This window comes from Ornithodoros turicata, chromosome 9, assembly GCF_037126465.1.
Source record: "Ornithodoros turicata isolate Travis chromosome 9, ASM3712646v1, whole genome shotgun sequence".
Taxonomy (NCBI): Eukaryota; Metazoa; Arthropoda; class Arachnida; order Ixodida; family Argasidae; genus Ornithodoros; species Ornithodoros turicata.
The window spans coordinates 42,920,946-42,940,003 of record NC_088209.1 but is presented as its reverse complement, the minus strand read 5'-3'; the positions used below and the strand labels follow the sequence as shown (position 1 = coordinate 42,940,003).

General features: G+C 41.9%; 3 protein-coding genes across 4 annotated transcripts; 1 reads left to right on the top strand and 2 right to left on the bottom strand.

Annotated features, from left to right (window-relative positions):
* Positions 1-666: 666 nt before the first annotated feature.
* Positions 667-3,037, bottom strand: LOC135369036 (uncharacterized). Its single transcript, XM_064602646.1, has 3 exons — positions 2,715-3,037; positions 2,233-2,355; positions 667-1,585 (listed from the first exon to the last, which is right to left on the bottom strand). The coding sequence occupies exons 1-3, from the start codon at positions 2,750-2,752 to the stop codon at positions 1,297-1,299; spliced, it is 450 nt and encodes a 149-aa protein (XP_064458716.1). The 5' UTR covers positions 2,753-3,037; the 3' UTR covers positions 667-1,296.
* A 288-nt stretch (positions 3,038-3,325) lies between these two features.
* On the bottom strand, positions 3,326-4,586 carry LOC135368017 (probable RNA-binding protein 18). Its single transcript, XM_064601100.1, has 5 exons — positions 4,433-4,586; positions 4,183-4,274; positions 3,905-4,118; positions 3,773-3,843; positions 3,326-3,592 (listed from the first exon to the last, which is right to left on the bottom strand). Exons 1-5 carry the CDS (start codon positions 4,433-4,435, stop codon positions 3,412-3,414), a joined length of 561 nt encoding a protein of 186 aa, XP_064457170.1. The 5' UTR covers positions 4,436-4,586; the 3' UTR covers positions 3,326-3,411.
* A 355-nt stretch (positions 4,587-4,941) lies between these two features.
* LOC135369034 (transmembrane 9 superfamily member 3-like) lies at positions 4,942-18,172 on the top strand. 2 transcript variants are annotated; one of them, XM_064602644.1, is made up of 14 exons: positions 4,942-5,094; positions 5,578-5,773; positions 6,642-6,764; positions 7,241-7,401; positions 9,547-9,624; positions 9,868-9,999; positions 12,184-12,350; positions 13,580-13,674; positions 13,739-13,869; positions 14,975-15,183; positions 15,622-15,768; positions 16,451-16,534; positions 16,869-16,945; positions 17,237-18,172. In XM_064602644.1, the coding sequence occupies exons 1-14, from the start codon at positions 5,017-5,019 to the stop codon at positions 17,302-17,304; spliced, it is 1,746 nt and encodes a 581-aa protein (XP_064458714.1). In that variant the 5' UTR covers positions 4,942-5,016; the 3' UTR covers positions 17,305-18,172. The 2 variants fall into 2 exon arrangements, with proteins under 2 accessions (XP_064458714.1, XP_064458713.1); XM_064602643.1 differs by having other exon boundaries at positions 9,868-10,029.
* Positions 18,173-19,058: the final 886 nt, after the last annotated feature.

Genomic DNA, 19,058 nt, shown 5'->3' with positions numbered 1-19,058 from the left:
TGTTAATTCCAGTTCAATTGCGAAAGGTGCGAGAAGAATGCCAGGGCTAAGTTTGCAAACCTCAAGGTTAAAGATGGTGGCAATTAGTAGACGTCATAGTGAAGGTCTATAAATGACTTGTACTGGCTTAGATTGGCTACCGGCTCTGTCTAATAGTACAACCGATGACATCTGTTCTGTGATGCGTAGCCAGTTGCTATCATGCAAGCTGATGTCTGTGTGTCGTCAGCTGACTACACTACATATTTGATGCTATGTAATGCATATTCTGCCCATAGGTTTCCTTTGATTTGCAATTGCTTAGAAATTTGCATCAGTCACAGAAACCATCAAACGTGATCTGTCTGCTAAAGATGATCCTTGTTTGTACTATATTTGCTGCATATGGCGCATGGAACAACTGCACGTTGCAATGTTGCCACCATGCACATATTTCTGAAAGACTGTAAAACTATAAAAGCATTATATACTATGTGAAGCACTGCGAAATGTTTTTGCAAATTCTATAATGAAACTGCTACTATTTTTTTTAATATATATCAATAAGAGCTGCTTCACATATTGTGATAAGTAAATCATATACATATATATATGTATATGTATATATGTGAATGTGTATGCACTAAAAATAAATATTATTTTGCTTTGAGATGAAAGGAGCACCTCTGAAAAGCTGATGAATTTTATTTCTCAAAGTTGCATAGCACCAGCAAATACGTAAGTGCAATGTGGAACAACTCGGACATGTATTACACATCCCCTAACATGCACATTTATGAGCCTCTGCAACGTAAGTATTTGCATGAAATATGTCGCATCTGGCACATATCACACGGAAATATTGCCAGCAGGAAAGAAAGAAATCTTAACGATAGAATTAACGGAAATAACGTGTAGGTGTTTGTTCAACAAGTACAGGTGTCCAACGATGAAAATGCAGGTCTCCGTATTTGTTACAAATGTGTTATCATCGTGCAATATCAAAGCACACCGTGTGACAATCAGTGGTATCGATGTTTAAACTTGTGCACGTGTGTAGCATACGTTTATTTGCGCACATGTGCATTTTTTTGCCTTTCTTACGTACTGCACATGTCGCTCACTTGAATTCTAACAAAAGAAATTCTCGCTTCATGAAACAGTGTGAGTCAACAAGGAAAAAAGCTGTATCATGCCATAATGTAACCAATACATATAACGGCACTTTTTTAACATTGTGGCTGCAAGTTTCAGCAATTTTTTTAGCTGTATGCAAGTTCACACAGCAGTTTGTGAGCCACAAAGAGCAGATTTGCACTAAACCTCTGTGTGTTTAGCCAACAATTCTGTTTCTTCAGTCACATCTTCTTCCTTTTGGGTACTCTCGATTTCAACAGTACCCTTTTCTCGTCTGTGCTTGTGTTTTCTTCTCTTCTTTTGTTTAAGCAGTACCATGTCTGCTTTGGGACCCCTCCAAGTCATGTTTTGGCATTCCATCCTCCACTTTGTGCCGCTGTGGTTCTTTGGGTCAGGCCCATTCCTCAGGGTTGGGTCGGGGCCATGGCGGTTGTTTGGGTTTGGACCCTTGTGCAACGTCAGACGTTTGCTGTTATTGGATAGGTAATGATAAGATCATTGTCGCATCTGTCTCTACTGAAATAAGAGAGAAATGTACAAGAAGTCACAGGTGCAGGTATCTCAAGGGTAGGAGAATCTTGGAATAATTTAATGAAAATCCTTGTGCAAATCAAGTTATTTATTTATTTATTTTTTAAGGGGAAGAAGTCTGTCCCTCACCTATCTATACTATGGGCACACCATTGAAGGAAACACAGAAGATGGGAAAATAATACCATCAATATATTAGTGTTCATTGACAAATACCAACACGCTAGCCACCTTTTATTATGAAAAAAAAAAAGTGGATTTTGCAAACGATACAAGAAAAAAAGAAAGTAGAAATAAGGTACGCAAGTCTAACGAATATTCTGGAAGATAAAAACAAGAGATGTGACGTAGCCAAAAGTATTCTTGAAATCATGTTCACCATGATTTGCACCACTTTCAAAATTTACCAGAGGATCATTCCTCATTTCGACCACTCCCAGAAACGACGTCACACCCGGAAAGCGTGCTTTCCCGCACACACACAGTATATACGGTGAAGCCAGCTTTACAACAAACCCTATATACTTCTGCATTTAGGAAACAGCAGTTCGAATTTTTCACTCATCCTCGGAAAAAAATACATACGAGAGGTTTGCGAGGCTTGGTCCTTTTCTCAGACTGGCATCCGGTCCCTTGGGTTGGGGAAGGAGGATAAGTCCCGTGGCGAACTCATCTTCATCCTCATCGCTAGAGTAGAGCTCGTCACTTCTAGCAGACGACAAACAACGACAAATTGATCAGACACGGAAGCCACTAGAGTTCTTACCACGCTACTGCGCACACGACGTATGTCTTTCAAGCAGAAACTGTCTGCTGGTAGGTGATGATATATATCGATCGGATGCGAAATTGTGTGGATCTGAATTCTAACACATCCAAAAACGATAGCGTCGTCTCAGCGTTCAAACTTCAGTATATTACTCAATCACTTAGGTTGCATTATTCAGTGTATGAGGTTGACATTCTGCAAACACGATTTATCAATGCAGACACGGGCATGACGTCTACATACGCTCGTTCCGACAATATCCATGCGTTTTTGAGGCCGCTGTTAGGCAAAATCTTACCTCACGCTACTAATTTCCGAAGACTCCGACGATGACATTTGACGATGGCAAAAGGGTAACGTCAATTATGAGATGTCGCAAAGTACGTGCGGTTCTGCCATCAGGCGACCCATATCACCATGGCAACGTAGTTGCGCAAAAACAAATGGATGATGCTTTATGTGTAAACATAGAAAAAAAGAAAAAGAGAAACCACGCGTAGCAAAAATACACGCATTATCGCAACAGGTGGACCACATTCTTTTTTAAGCCCCAAGAAACATGCATTTAGGCTAGAAGAGCGATATTTCTTGCATTCCTTAAAAAATAGCCGAGGATTTGAAGTATCGCTAAAGTCCGTTTCCCATGCGGTAAAAAGCTGGTGTTTAATATATGCATTAGCACCGCAGAACGACTGTGGCTATGACATGTGTATAGATATGGACAGGGAAGACAAGAGTTAGTATCTATCCTGGGCAGACTTCAGTGGGGATTGTGCTTACATCCGTTTGCCGGAAATCCCAGGGAAAGCAATGACGGTAGGAAGCTGACTATTTTGGGATTGAGGCAGCAGTCACGGCATCATCAGGCAAAATCATTATTTGGCAACTTGAATAGTCATTTTAGAAAACTGCGTTCAAGAATAATTTATTGAGTGCTCTTGACACCAGACATTCCTATACAAGATATTCACAACACATGCTCATTTTGCTCGCCGTCATCTAGTTCTCGTTCGTTCGTAAGGCTTTCGGCTGTGTTGGTGACTAGGCTGATGAGGAATGGCTAGCCTCTGCTGGGGCTGCGGAGGAGTTGAGAGGAGTAGCCGACTGATATCATCCTCCTTATCTCTCTCCATGGCTTTGAGCTTGGCTTCTATGGCATGGATTTGACTCTTCACACTGGAGACAGAAAACGAAACTTTTTTATTTTTTCACTGCTCAAGGCAAGGCTTATCTTAAAATGTGCAAAAAAGACCTCTGGTCTAGTGCAGCTGCATTACTGTACCTACAATAGTAGCATGACCTACAAAACAAGCTAACAGTAGGCAACAAATAACTGAAATAGCATAGAGTGTATACTTTTCGGCTGCTTTACGATCCTTATGAGAGCTTCCCCCTTGAGATCCGGATTTCCTCGCAACAGGGTCATCCTTTAAAACAATGCAGACATTCATAAACAAACTTATACATAGACCAAGCACTAACGCTCACGTTAGGAATGGTGTTGGCCCATTTAGCCACCATAGTTTTTGACAGCAGCTGCTTCCCGTGGATATTTCTCAGCGCTTCTTCAGCCTGTGCTTTCGTCTCGTAGGTGACGAAACAATATCCCCTCGGATGACCCCTCAGGGGCCCAGACTTGTGGAAGAGAAAGTCGAATTTCTTCACGTTTCCGAATTTCTTCAGTACCTTAACAAGGTGGAACCTGAAGGTGGAAACAGTGTCTCGTTTTCTGTCCCGTTATGTTTAAGGAAAACAGCAGATCTCACTCTGTTAGTCGACTATCCAGGTTCCCGATCCAGATCCTCTTGTCGTCTGTTTCTGCAGGTAATGGCTCTACTGGCACGGGTATCCTAACCTCCTGCAGTGGAAAGTAGAGTGGTAGTATTTATAATTATCTACCAACAATGCACTTCGCCTGCATATTTAGCAAATAACCTCGTCGTAGGTCGAGTGGATCACGTAGGAAGATGGTTTTCACTACATATGACGTGTAGTAGCGTTATGAAGAACACTTACCATTTGTTCGAAAGCTCCGAGATGTCAGCGAACGACGAATTAGCCCAAATTAACGCATTTGTAAAAGAAATCGCACTGAACAGCTAAAATACAAGCACATAACAACAATGCGACTTACGCGTATGAATACAAATTTTACGCATTGCTCATTGGGCAATTTCTTCCGCTGTGGATGTAGTTCATAAATAGTTCAAAGCAGTTCAAAGCATGGTTCAAAGGTTCAAAGTTAGTAAATGAATCGGAAGTTGTGGCAATAGCGTACTTCATTTGACAAACAAACTTTGTAATTAGAAAAGAAAAGAAATTGTTTTCGGTTTCAATAGTTACGGAGTGCGATCCGCGCGCAATTATTAACGCATCTAACATTAATTCAATATCACCATTTTATAATATCATTTAATCAAGTATTTTACATTTACGGTTCCAATATACAATATATAGTATGCTCGAGGCAGACGCTTGTCCTGTAGCAAAAAGTTGCCGTACACTAGCGCCAACCTTCGAAGCATCTTTCTTTTCGCTGACGTGGCTGGAGGAACAGTGCTGGACCAGATCATGAAATTTGCCCGTATAAAATCGCAATCATGAAGTATTTTGTAGCTGTAACTGCGTTAATTTTAGTTTTTTGCAGAGAAACACAAAGCGATGAACATACTCACAAGGTAAGAGCAAAAATTTATTCTACCGCCCGGCATTTCAATCGGACAGCTTCAATCTAGGAACCAGAACGAATCCGGCAGCGTTATTACGAAGTGCCGTTAGACTGACGTAACCTAACGCCCCTGTTCAAGAAGGCGCAGCCTGTAGTGAAATCCTCGTTGCAGTCTTATCATTCGAGGGAAACATCGCTTTATTTGAAGCGTGGATTCGAAGTGTGCTCCTCGAACACGCACAGACACTAATCATGTGGCGTTAGCGAAGGTGTACAGTGCAAAGTCCATGCCGATAGCATGGGGAAAAAAATGATACCATATTTCAGTTCACGAGAGGCTAAAGCAGCTTCATTACTGCTTTGCGCTTTTAACGCCTTTTTTACGAGACGTCTCTAAGCACCTAGGCATATTCCCTATTACCGGCGTGTGGGAACACCTGCTCCGAATTTGATGTTGTGTTTGACAGAACCTCGCTTGTGTTTGCCTTTACAGTACGATGACAATGAAGAGGTAGTGCTATGGATGAATACTGTGGGTCCGTACCACAACCGACAAGAGACGTACGCCTATTTCTCCCTCCCGTTCTGCGCTGGTCCCAAGACATCGATAGGCCACTACCACGAAACGCTAGGAGAAGCTCTCCTAGGTGTAGAGCTGGAATTCTCTGGACTCAATATCTTGTACAAAGGTATCCCGTTGTAAACACTATGTATAAGATCAACAGCATTCTGTATTAATTTAAATAATTCCCGGATGTTACCAGAGAATGTTGAACCTAGAACGTAGAAACACCGCTCTGGTGTCCCATATGTTGTCAACAGTGTATCATTTGTTTTCAGCGATGGGTTTCGTCAAACTCATCAGAATTCTGTGACTAATCACAGTTCAGTGTGGTGTTGCACTGCCACCTGTCAGGCACTCTTTAGACTGCAGACAGACCACTGTTGTTAACTTAGAGAAGAAAAGAGAAGTGTTTTACAGATCTTCTAAGGTTTTAGTGTCACCCAGCTTCATGCATTATCATGCGTAAATCAAGTTGTCTTTCACGTGGTATTTAATAATAGATTTTTTTGTCACATAACTATAAATTTATAAATTGCTCTTTCAATGTGGGGATGTTAAGGTACTCACTACTCAGATTTTATAGTAAAAGATACGCAGCATTTTTGTGACTGAAATTATTTTTAACTGACATAATGCAAGAAGAAAAAGGCAGAAATCACAAAGGTGTTATCACCTCACGAGAGTTCCAGAACTACTGGGGCCCTATTCCCATCAAAGTAATCGGCCTAGATTACTTTGACAAGAATAGGTCCCCTTGGTGGCTCTTTGTGATTTATTGTTTTAAGATGCACAATCAGCTTTAGTTTTCAAATACCATTCGCATCACCCTTCCAGTGTAATTCATTGCTCTTATCAATCTCCCGATCAATTCTCTTTCCAGACTCTTTTTCCAGACTTTATCAATCTCTACCAAGATATATAAACTTTTATTGACCTTAACTTTTGACATACAATGATTGATTAATTAATTAATTTTTTATTACCTCCCGCAGCTATGGTGCCCAAGACTCCATACTGTGAGGTAACGTTGGACAATGCGAAACTGCAGGCCTTCATCTATGCTGTGAAAAACCACTACTGGTACCAGATGTACATTGACGACCTTCCCATATGGGGTGAGCAGCTACTCACATTGAAGAGGGTGGTGATGGACATTATCTTTGTTGGGATTTTATTATTAGGACATACGGCGGTCAGGGAAAGGTAACAGAAACATTTTGAATAAATGTTGTCTCTTGTGGGCATGTATCCCTAAAGTCTTTAAAATAGACTTCAGAATATACGCGTAGACGTATTAAGTTTTGCCACGGTCTCGAAGCTTCAAAAAAAAAAAAAAAAGAAGGAAAACAGCAAGCAGGGGGTGGGACGATGCCGAAACAGAAACGTGACGGAAACGCAAACAACAGTGGTGGTAAACCAAAACTGAAACGGAAGAAATATTGTCCAGTAACGGAGATTCTGTTACCTTTCCCTGGTATACAGGGTTTGTAATGAAGATAAAATGAATAAGAGGTATCCATGGGGAGCTAAACTATACATTAGTATAATAGTAGTATATATTAGTATTAGTACTACAAACTACTTTCCCTAGGCATTGTCGGGGAGGTGGATGAGTCGGACAATAACTACTACATCTGGACACACAAACGGTTCGATATCGGCTACAACGGGAATCGCATCATTGACGTCAACCTCACCAGTGAGGTGAAGACAAAGCTGACGGTCAACCAGAAGTTGACTTTTACCTATGAGGTAAGGCACGTCGTCTAGAGCCCTTAGCTTTTCGCGGATCCACACTTCCGCAAAATATTGCGGAATTGGGCGTGTCTCGCGGAACCTGCTGTTTCCCTCAGAATCGTGTGTTTTTTTGTTGCAGAATATTTTATATATTACAGAATTATACAAGGATTTCAATCGATTTACGACATTTTCGTGGGTCAAACCCGATCGGTCGCGACTGCAGTGTCTGACGTGACTGGTACCGCTGGCACTTACGGGACTGAACGTGCCACGACGAAAGAAAATTTAACGGCAGAAACGCTTGGAGAGAAATTGTTGCTCGCTTCGCTTTATACCCTCTCTCGCGGTGTTTTCGGGCTTATGCATGCAGCCTTTGAACTGTTCCAATATATTCCGTTCGAAAGAGACGTTCCTTCTATTCAAAATTTGAATATAAAGCTGTATTATCTTATTCGGAATTTGGATTCGACGCACAATTATTCGCTCCGGCGGTCAAAAAGTTGGAATATCCGCCCAGCCCCATTTACGGCAGTTTACGGAACGGAGAGGAGTTAAGATGGATGAACCGTTGTCTGTTAGCAATGACACATGATTAAGCAGTCCAAACTGTCGCTTTGTTGATATGCATGACAGCTGTTTCACAATAAATGTCATCCCTGCTTTCCGTCTACCTGCTCTTCCTTCAACCACGTTTGTGACAGCTACAGCTGCTCCATCTTGTGTCACTCTTGGCGCTTTTTCTTTATTGCGACTGCTTCCGTGATTGTGTTCCTCAGCACCTGTAACAGCATTTACGTTGCGTTTACAGTGCTTCAGTGTGTGCTAATTCCATGTTTGTGTGAAATTTGATTTTGGTTCCTTTAAAATTCATCTGTGCAGTATTTTTGTACTTAAGCTATAGTTACCAGCTTAATCTCAATGCTTTAGTTTTAAACCTTCTTCTATGTGGAGCTCAATTCCTGATTTTAATGATTCTTGTCCTTTAGCGAAATCTGTTTATCTTGAGAACATCACGACTGAATTTGTCTAAGAAAAGGTAACATAATGAAATATCTCATAAGATTATTGTGATTAAAATTGTGATTACACGTACCTAAATAGTATACAAGATATAAGATATAAATAGTGTGTAAGTATAGTATAGTAGTATAGTATAGTAGATACAACACGTACACTCTTAAAAGTGCCGCGAAAAATAAAGGCAGTTACGACATCCATCTGGGCAGGGGGAGACGACTAAGGCCTTCTTTGAAGCCCCTTTCCTTCTAAGGCCTTAATTGTGATCGCGTGACAGGAGTACTTTCATTGGGAGTGCGTGAAAAAAAGAAAAAGAAAAGTATTTTTCTGAACCTCGCAAAAATGCACAGGTTGTTCATGGAGGGATTCTAGTTCGAATTTTTCAATTTGATTTTTTTTTTAAATTTGATAATTTGATGTAGAAAAACAATGCTTACCATTAAAAGAAGCAAAATCTTGCAGGGCTCTGCTTTGTGTGTGTCGTGTTGAAGTTTTATCACACTTACTGCAGGCTTTTGTCACTTATAAGTAGAGCCTGAAGTTTTAGGGTTTAACCTGGTTCTTCCCCGAATTTTCACCCCGAATTTTCACCCCGAATTTTCACCCCGAATTTTCACCCCGAATTTTCACCCCGAATTTTCACCCCGAATTTTCACCCCGAATTTTCACCCCGAATTTTCACCCCGAATTTTCACCCCGAATTTTCACCCCGAATTTTCACCCCGAATTTTCACCCCGAATTTTCACCCCGAATTTTCACCCCGAATTTTCACCCCGAATTGAAGGTTGCCTCTTTAGGGTGAAACCTGATTTTTACCCAGCAAATTGCCCTCACTGAGATGTCCTTAGGAAAACACACTAACTTGTTTGTCAGCAAATGCAATTACATCACCATTTGCACCAAACCAGTACAGTTAGTTTGAGTAAATGAGCCCGATTTCTCCACAAATTTAGCATGCTAGAAGTTTTTCCACCCGAATTTGCATGAATTTACAGCGCACGTTTAATTACCCAATTTTTACCCCCCCCCCCCCCCCCCCCCCCGAATTTAGAAAAAAATATTTCCCGAAAACTTCAGGCTCTACTTATAATGTTTGATAGTACAGAAAGATAAAAGTCCTTTTTACTTTTTTCATACAGGTGAATTGGAAGTCATGCGGTGTGAAGTTCGAAGACAGGTTCGACAAATACCTGGATCCCAGTTTCTTCCAACACAGAGTACGTCGTTGAGTACTGTGGCGCAGAGTACATAACTACATTTATTACATTTATTTATTTATTTGTTTTGGTGACTGTGTTTAGAGTGTTTTGGTGTGTTTTGGTGACTGTGTTTAATCAATTTAACATGTCATGTCATAGCCACAAATATTTTGGGATATCCTATAAATTCGGTCACTTTTTGTTGTTCCGATTTCTGTTTCACGACCGAAAAACATGTGTTGTTGCTTTGTTGCACCGTAGATCCACTGGTTCTCCATCTTCAACTCGTTCATGATGGTAATCTTCCTGGTGGGTCTGGTGAGCATGATCCTCATGAGGACACTTCGCAAGGACTACGCCCGCTACAGCAAGGATGAGGAGATGGATGACATGGTGGGCAATACGTGGCTTGTGGTGAAAGTGGTAACTCACTCCAAATTAACACCCATTCACTGCTGGTGGTGGTGATGTCTGCACTCTCTCTTTCTGCACATGCACTGGACGATATACGAGGGTACTGAATACGGGGCTGGCTGGGTAGTGTTAAACATCGTAGGGCAGGGGAAAGACTACAACAGGACAACACTGGATAACTGCCTCTAACAACTGACACTGACCGACTTTATTTGGGACGTAGCGCTGGTTTAAATACGCGAAACGAAACGACGTGGAAAACTGTATCCGAACAATTCTAACATGCACCGAAATCACACGCTTACTACCTTCGAGTTCAAAAATGGACACCTAGAGAAAAAAAATAAAAATCCCAGTATCTTCCCAATAAAAATCCTCTGTTCCATCGCGGGTTCAAACCCGTCCGAGGACCGTGGCAACTCCCTCAGGTGGGCAAAATGAATCCATAGACCCGACCGCTGTGGTGTCGCTCATGATGAAGGCCCCTGGTTTTCTGCTGCGGCAAATTCAAAATTCTGCGGCACCGACTCGTAAATTCCGCGATCTTCCGCGGCAAGCAGTCAACGTTTGCTTGAAATGGGAAGCACTTTATTTTCTTGGATAATGTGGGAACAAAAATGTTTGATAAAATTACAGATTGAAAGCAGTAGGCCTCAGGCGACGTATGCACAATAAACTTGGGCTAACATTACCTTAAGCTAGTCTACAATCTCTCTGCTGGTCCTGCAGCATGGGCAGTTTTGTAAAGGAGGCTTCCCCTCATGCAGGGAAGCTTCGGGTGAAGCCCACTTTTGGGAGGAGTCGTTCGTATTCGGCGAACAGTCGGACATTCGGAAATCAAAATATTGGTATTCGATTCGCGAATGGAACACTTCGAGTGACTGATATTTGATTCGAATTCGAGAACTCGAATATCCGTGCAACCCTAAAAATAAGGGATTCCGTGCCAAACGAAGGATTCCGCGGTATTTTGTGGAATCGCGGAAAACCCGGGGCCTTAGGTATAACACTAGAAAGTCAGGTCCTAATTATATCTTTTGAGACCTACCAAAACGTGGCAAAAAATGAGTTATTAGTGAGGAAATTAGTGTTTTTTATTATTTTTTTATTATGAGTTATTAGTGAGGCGTGAGGCAATTAGAGTTTGAAGTTCGAATTGGCTTATAACATCATTACATTGCTCATAATTGCTCTTTGTCACCTATCTTTGCCCTACCTCGTAATACCTCAGAATATATAAATGCTGAAAACAAGCAACGCTATTTATGAGGTATCTAGTGCATAGGCTTCAACTTTTTATCCATGTAGTAGAAGTAGCTGAGTTATTTTATTCTGGGGATTTAAATATAACTGCATGTTACAGTTGAGAGCACGTCAGAATCACGCAAATATGGTAAGTGTTACGGAACTGGGTCAGAATTTCTCAGAAGCGCTCTATGCTGAACTTCTTCCCTTCTTTGTCCGCTTTGAAGGGTGCTGTCATATACCAGGTGGTCAGGGATTTACCACCCATTGCCACTTAACACCTTAACCCATTTTGTGAAACCTAGGATGGTGTTGGGGGGGTTCACAGATTTGTGATGGACTATCTGATGTGACTCTGATAAAATTTGCCACGTTGATATGAAGCGCATAATGGTGATGGAATGTCCTGCTGACATGTAGTATTTTTTGTGCCTATACTATGTAGAGAAGATCAATAAAGTTCTAAAATATTAGTTGAAGGGCGTCTCGAGAAAGAGTGACACCGACAAGTAACGAATGACGTGCAGGCTTTCTCACACACATTTGACGTTTATCCTTTTACCAGCTTCCATTTTGAGGAGAGAAAATCTAATGTGCACCTTTCAACATATAAATGTACCATGATGAATGAAGATGCGATTGTTTAAATTTTTATAACCACGGTATTTTTAAGTTGATTACATCATCTTTTGTTCGCTGAAGTGCTCCAATTTGATCATACTTGATCACTGCATCATTCACATTCTTGAAATACCATTTTTTGAAAGACTAAATGAACCTTATCTTACCTTAAATAAATCTTGTTTCAACAGAGTTTTGCTAAAGGTGTTGGGCTTTTTGGGTCTTATCTCGAAAGCACTGCTGATACCTTGAGGTATGCTGGATTACTCCAACATAGCAAAATACTTGCTGTTGTAGGAGAGGGATCTTGGGGACGAGTATGGCTGGAAACAAGTGCACGGTGATGTGTTCCGACCACCGACGCACGCACTTCTCTTCTCTGCCGTGATTGGCTGCGGTCACCAGCTGGCCGTCGTCGTGCTGTGTGTGGTCACTTTTGCCATTATGGGAGAGCTGTATACTGAGTAAGTGAAAAGTAATAACACCATGACTTGGAGGAACTCCACACTGAAAAGCAGCGATGGGCAGCACTTGAAAGTACTCAGTACTCAAGTAGAAGTGTAGAAAATCCAGCGAACCAGTAAGGAAGTACTTAAGTAGTACTTAAAGCAAGGAAATAGTACTGACGTACTTAGAATAAGCAAGTAGCACTTAAGTACTTAAAGTAAGGAAATAGTACTTACGTACGTAGAGTAAGGAAGCAGCACTTACGCAAGTACTTAAGTAGTACTTATGTACAGAGAGTAAGGAAGTAGCACTTAACTAGGGAAGTACTTAAGTAGTACTTTTTGGGGTACTTTTACTTTACTTCAAGTAGTTCTGCTGCATACTTTCTACTTTACTTGAAGCACATTTTGCTATACTTTCCATTGAAGTGCTTGAAATATCCCTCTGTGAACCTCGCTAGCCAGCACAGCGTCCAGCCCGCCACCACATGACCCTATGCCTGGACTCCAGCTATTCCAGTATGGAGTTCCTCCACCAGCTTGCCTGTATTTATGCCATATTACCATAAGGTGGTCTATTGTGTCTATTGACAAGAAGGAATAGACATTGATCACTATACTTAACGGTACGGCAAAGCAGCAGACAGACAGGTTACGTTGGTGACGTAGTTTTAGAGCTTGTTGCTCGTAAACCCAGCACAACAGGTTATACATTTGACCGGGAACGCCACATATTTTACAACTGCTCCTAAAATTGTGGTACGACGGGTCGGGGCGATGTCTATTGGGAAATAATCCCCAATTTGTCAAGCGACAGTGATCTATGTTCCCGACTGGCTTGCTGGTCCTGACGGCCATGTAGCCAACTTCTTTTGTTTCAGACACGGTGTTACGCGCATGCAGTGCACTTTTGCCACCAAACTTAACGAGCAGTGCGCAGTTCAGTGGTGACTTCGACACAGTGTTGGCCGTAATTTCCAGTTTTAATTTTCTAAGAAACTGAGTGCAATTGGGACGTAAGAGTACCGAGTGCTCAGGCTATCGAATAGATCAATTTTCTCAGATTGCTGCTCTAATGCTTTACAGTACCTTTAATAAAATGCAGCACATACACGTTGTCTTATTTGCGCGTCAGTGCCATAACTAGGTCTTTGCATTTCTCGCTTTTTGCTGCATTTCACACTTACCAAATAATGTTAAATAATGATTTGCTGTTAAGTCCCGATTTTTTTACTTCACTTCATTAGGCGGGGCTCACTTTTGAGCACGGCTATTTTCGTCTACGCGGCAACATCGCCCATCAACGGCTACTTTGGAGGTAGCCTGTACGGACGGATGGGAGGTACGACTTTTGTTTCGCAAAAAAAGTGCAAGTGTGCAACAACAGTGCGTGCCTGTTCCCGCAGGAAAGAAATGGATCAAACAGATGGTTGTGAGTGCGTTTGCACTGCCCTGCATGGTGTGTGGCACAGCATTTCTCATCAACTTCATCGCCATCTACTACCATGCTTCCAGAGCTATTCCATTTGGAACAATGGTAGGACATGCATCTCTGTTACAGCACTGCTGCACGTTGCCGCTCGGAATTACTTTTGAGCTAAAAGGCAGCGTAGCAGTGGCGTGGGTAAAGGCATCCACTCGTCGGTGGTAGCCAAGGTGGTGCGTTCAAATCCTACCACCCGGCTACGCTGTCTGAGTTATCCCCTGGTTTTTCCAGCAGACCTTCCAGATGAATGCCGGCACAGTTTCCCCCGAAGTCGGCCCTGGACGCATATTAACCCCCTGTTCCCCGCTACTTCCTGCTGTCCTCTCTCCATCTGTCCCCATCTGTACGCCGGTCGTAGCCACAGTTGCTTTGCGGCACAAAGATAAGGCACAAAGATAAGGCACAAAGATAAGGCACAAAGATAAGGCACAAAGATAAGGCACAAAGATAAGGCACAAAGATAAGGCACAAAGATAAGGCACAAAGATAAGGCACAAAGATAAGGCACAAAGATAAGGCACAAAGATAATAACACTAAGATAATAACACTAAGATAATAACACTAAGATAATAACACTAAGATAATAACACTAAGATAATAACACTAAGATAATAACACTAAGATAATAACACTAAGATAATAACACTAAGATAATAACACTAAGATAATAACACTAAGATAATAACACTAAGATAATAACACTAAGATAATAACACTAAGATAATAACACTAAGATAATAACACTAAGATAATAACACTAAGATAATAACACTAAGATAATAACACTAAGATAATAACACTAAGATAATAACACTAAGATAATAACACTAAGATAATAACACTAAGATAATAACACTAAGATAAGACATATTCTTATTGACATGGTTCTTATACTCCCCTGGGAAAGTAGGTTTTATTGTGTTCATTCCAAGAACACGAGGCTCTAATCACAATTCGAGCGACAAAAAAAATAAATGCTCGCTTATATACCAGGGCAGCAGCTTAATGCATTCCTTCTATTGCGCTACTTTTTTATATTTTTTAAGTGCATTAATTATCCTAATAAATAGATAATTTTGAGGTCTCCTCGGTGTGGGTACACCACCTCGGTGCCCAACTACATTAGTATCACATGTTTGCCTCATGTTTTTTTAGGTGGCTGTGACGTGCATCTGCCTGTTTATAATCCTGCCCCTCACCCTGGTAGGCACGGTGCTGGGTCGTAACTTGGCTGGCCAGCCCAACTTCCCATGCAGGGTGAACGCGGTGCCACGCCCCATTCCAGAGAAGAAATGGTTCATGGAGCCCTCCGTCATTGTGGTCCTTGGGGGCATTCTGCCTTTCGGATCCATCTTCATCGAGATGTAAGCATCCTTCGGTTGAAACAGGCAGGCTTTGGGCAGGTTGGTAACCTGCTCAAGTCATTATTAAAAGTCCTGAAAGGACAGAAACACGGGAGTTTATTCCGACAGGAATGCCAATTCCTTCTTTGTCAAAAATAAGGAAGCCATGCTAATACAATTCGCCCACTTTATCTATCAAATAAGATTCCCATATTTCCCTTTCCGTCTTTTTTCCTGTGACGGAACCCGTTGGGTTTTACAAGCTATAACTGCACATTACGCAATCACTTGGAGCGTTACGTAGCATTACGCATGCTCAAGGCATGGCAGTGAAGTACAGTTTTCAAAAATTGTAGCAGCACCTGTCCTTTCGAAAGCTGCCATTGAAGGAGCCCTGTACTTTAATGTTGTTTTGCTGCTGTGAAAGAGATTTGAAATAGATTATGGTACTCTCTGCAGGTACTTCATCTTCACCTCCTTCTGGGCATACAAGATCTACTATGTGTATGGGTTCATGCTGCTGGTGTTCCTCATTCTCACCGTTGTCACCGTATGCGTCACCATTGTCTGCACCTATTTCCTCCTAAATGCGGAGGACTACAGATGGTAACTTCATGCCACTCTTATCTTTAGTCATGTGTCCATGGTAGCGTCCATGGTAGCTACCATGTAAGATTCTAGTAGCTGGGGTCAATGAAACAAGCCCGTGTTACACTGGCACTCTCAACTACCATTCAAGTTAATGGCAGTTAAATCTGTCAATGGAATTTCAGTTCCCTATGTTTACACAGCTCTACTGGTGCATTGTTGGGTTCAGCTTTTCTATAACATGCTCCTGTAACGTGATAATTGTAGATGTGATAAAATTTAGCTTGATGGTGCCGTAGGTAGTACACTTGGGGTCAATTTTTGCTCGTTTCATCCAAAAGCACGCAACTTAGCGATATAAAAGCCGGGACAGCCTAACGCCAATTGACATGAAACGCTCGTTGAATGCAGTGGTTTGCCACGGTCTTTCCAGTTCAACTGAAATTGGAGGTCCCTGTTCAAGTCGACTGCCGTTGAGATATTGATGGTGGTTGACACTGTTGTGTAACACCGCCTCACCGTGGGTGGGGTCAACTGCCATTGGCTCAATGCAGTTGAAACTGCCAATGTAAGAGGGGCAAAGCCATACAGCAAGCAACGGCACGCTTGATTTGATTTATCTGCAGAAGCAGGGAGACTAACTTGTGTGTCCATCACAGACACTCTGTGTAGTATTGACATTGTATTTGTGTGTTTTCAGGCAATGGACTAGTTTCCTCGCTGGCGGCTCAACAGCAGGATATGTGTATCTCTACTCCTTCTACTATTACTTCTTTAAGACAAAGTAGGTGTGACTTGCTGTTGTTCCTCATCTAGCAACATTGTGCAGTAGGGTCACGAAGACCCACATGACATATTTCGAGTACTCACCAGATACAGGGTGTCATTTTTTAACTGCAACAGATCTTTTATTAGAAATCAGTGAGAGCCCCAGATATGCCGTTTGCACATCTAACGTATAATCAATGAGACGGACAAATCAATCTGTCCGTCGTCACATTATCAGGCGGAGCCCGATGTCTATCAGCAGGGACGTTATCCCGCATGCTTATAGTTGTCATCTACGAACATCAGTTGACACCACGAGCAGTCATTTTTCTTCTTGATATTCCTTTCAGGATGTACGGCCTGTTCCAAACAGTCTTCTACTTTGGATACATGGCACTCTTCAGTCTTGCTCTCGGGATACTGTGTGGTAAGCCAGAATTTCTTAGCAATCGTCCCAGGCACCATAGCTTGTAGAGGGACTTGGGGCAAAGCTATACTTATACAGAGCAAAGCTTGGGACACTGCTATATTGGCTGAAAAAGAGCATGACTCGTTCTCATAAGGATTATGCCCACGTGCATAAATGCCTCGTACGATTCAATGACGTGTTGTTGCCATTTCAGACTGCGTCCCTGAGTGACAGGAATGCACTGTATTCTATCCTATTTCAGTTCCTATTCTCTGTGCCTCACTCTAATATGATTTTTACCACATTCAGGCACCTTCGGTTTCATTGGAACCAACGCCTTTGTGCGAAAAATCTATTCCACCGTCAAGATCGACTGAGCGACCCTCGTCGTCACTTTCCGCGGTCAAAGATCAACGAAGATGCGGCGGTCTTTTTTTTTTTTTTTTTTTTTTCAAAGTGGGAACATGAGGGGGGGGGGCGGAACTGGTCGAAGGAGAAACTTTAGTCTTTGCAAGTTTGGAAGATGGGAGGAGGGCAACGTTGTGTCTGCAACAGGGGCACACCCCTGAAATTTCCCCAGCAAGAGTGCATCTGAGCCTGTGTGTGTGTGTGTACTGCAGAGACTCATTGCTGTTTATTTATGTTTTCTTTTTCTTTTTTTTTTTTGTACCCACGCTTGTTGTGATCACCATCACCGAACGACATCTTTGTCCGAAAAGAGGCAGTGTGTCAACAGGTACCTTTTTAAAACTACCGCTATTGCTGTTATTATTCTTGGGGTCTACTTGTAGATACAGATTCATTCCCGGTTGAGTGGGGACAGGGAAATGTGCACTTCTTCATTTTTTTTTTTTTATAATTATCGCGTGAAATATAATCAAGTTTGTACGAAAGTCAGTGACGTCTGCATCTCTCTTGTACATACGTTGTGGGCAGGCACCAATAACTAGACATGTAAAAAAAAGTATTATCTCCTGCCATACGCTTCTGTTTTTGTTTTGTTGTGGATGTACATAGGTTTTGCGATAGCCATTGGGCATGGATGCACATGGATCTAGGAGAGTTTGTGATCGCGTGATCGGTCAGTCGATTTCCTTCGAAGTCACTACAGTGCTGCGGAACATTTTTTGGGAAAGAATTTAGCGAAATCTGTTGTAAGGGCATTGCCTCTTTTTTGGTCCCGTAGTGGAGCAGGTATGTACCAGTTCTGGCACTGAGGCATGAATAAAAGTGAATAATAATTGAGTTACTCGCAGTACTTTCTTTGTACGACAAATGTACACCTGTTCTGGGACAGTGGATGAGCTGTGTTAGCAGAAACTTTTCATGATAGCGTTTGGTTCGTGTTTAGCGTAAGAAAGTTTAGTTAAGCTACAGTAACGAAGATAGCATCCAAGTCACACGTACAGTTCCTCTGCACATACGGTAAGTAGTTAAGTTGGTAATTTAGTTAGTTACACTTCCTCTCGAATAGCAAAGAATATGCGATTCTAAAGGAAAGTACTTTTACTGTAATTAGTTGCTGAAGCAGGTAACCAGGCAGTTACTTTCTCAGTAACTTCCCAAAGCTGTCACATAGGTTACAGACCTTTAGGTTTCTGCTTTTTGTTAATGAAATTCTTTTGGAATGTGTAGAAATTTGGTTGTAATTAGACTGAAAGGGTTGTTTCTGACAACACGAATGGGAATTTTTTGCGAAAATGTGTAAGTATTTATGTGGGCCACCAGCGGTGCACGCCAACGCATTGTGTTCGAAACCGAAACCGAAACCCGTTTGTGCGTATTTCCATTTTCTTCGCAGACTATTATGTGACTTTCACAGCAAAACGACATAGCCTCATACGATACAGTACATACAACTACATCAGCGAATGTATTGTCAACCCCGGAAGCTTTCGTGAAACCATGTGGCAGCGGAAGCAATAAACCGTTTCGTTTCCTTCCGCTCCTCGTTTTCTTTCTGTGTTTTGGTGTGGGATGTTCATCTTCGAGCTTTTTTCGAGCAACATTTTGTGACACATATGGCGTAAAATAGGAGTGTGACGTGTATCTACTTGTACAAATGGTACGTACATAAGTGGATCATTTCTAGATCTTGCTAGCAATTCGGAGTTCATACCCTGACGTGGCG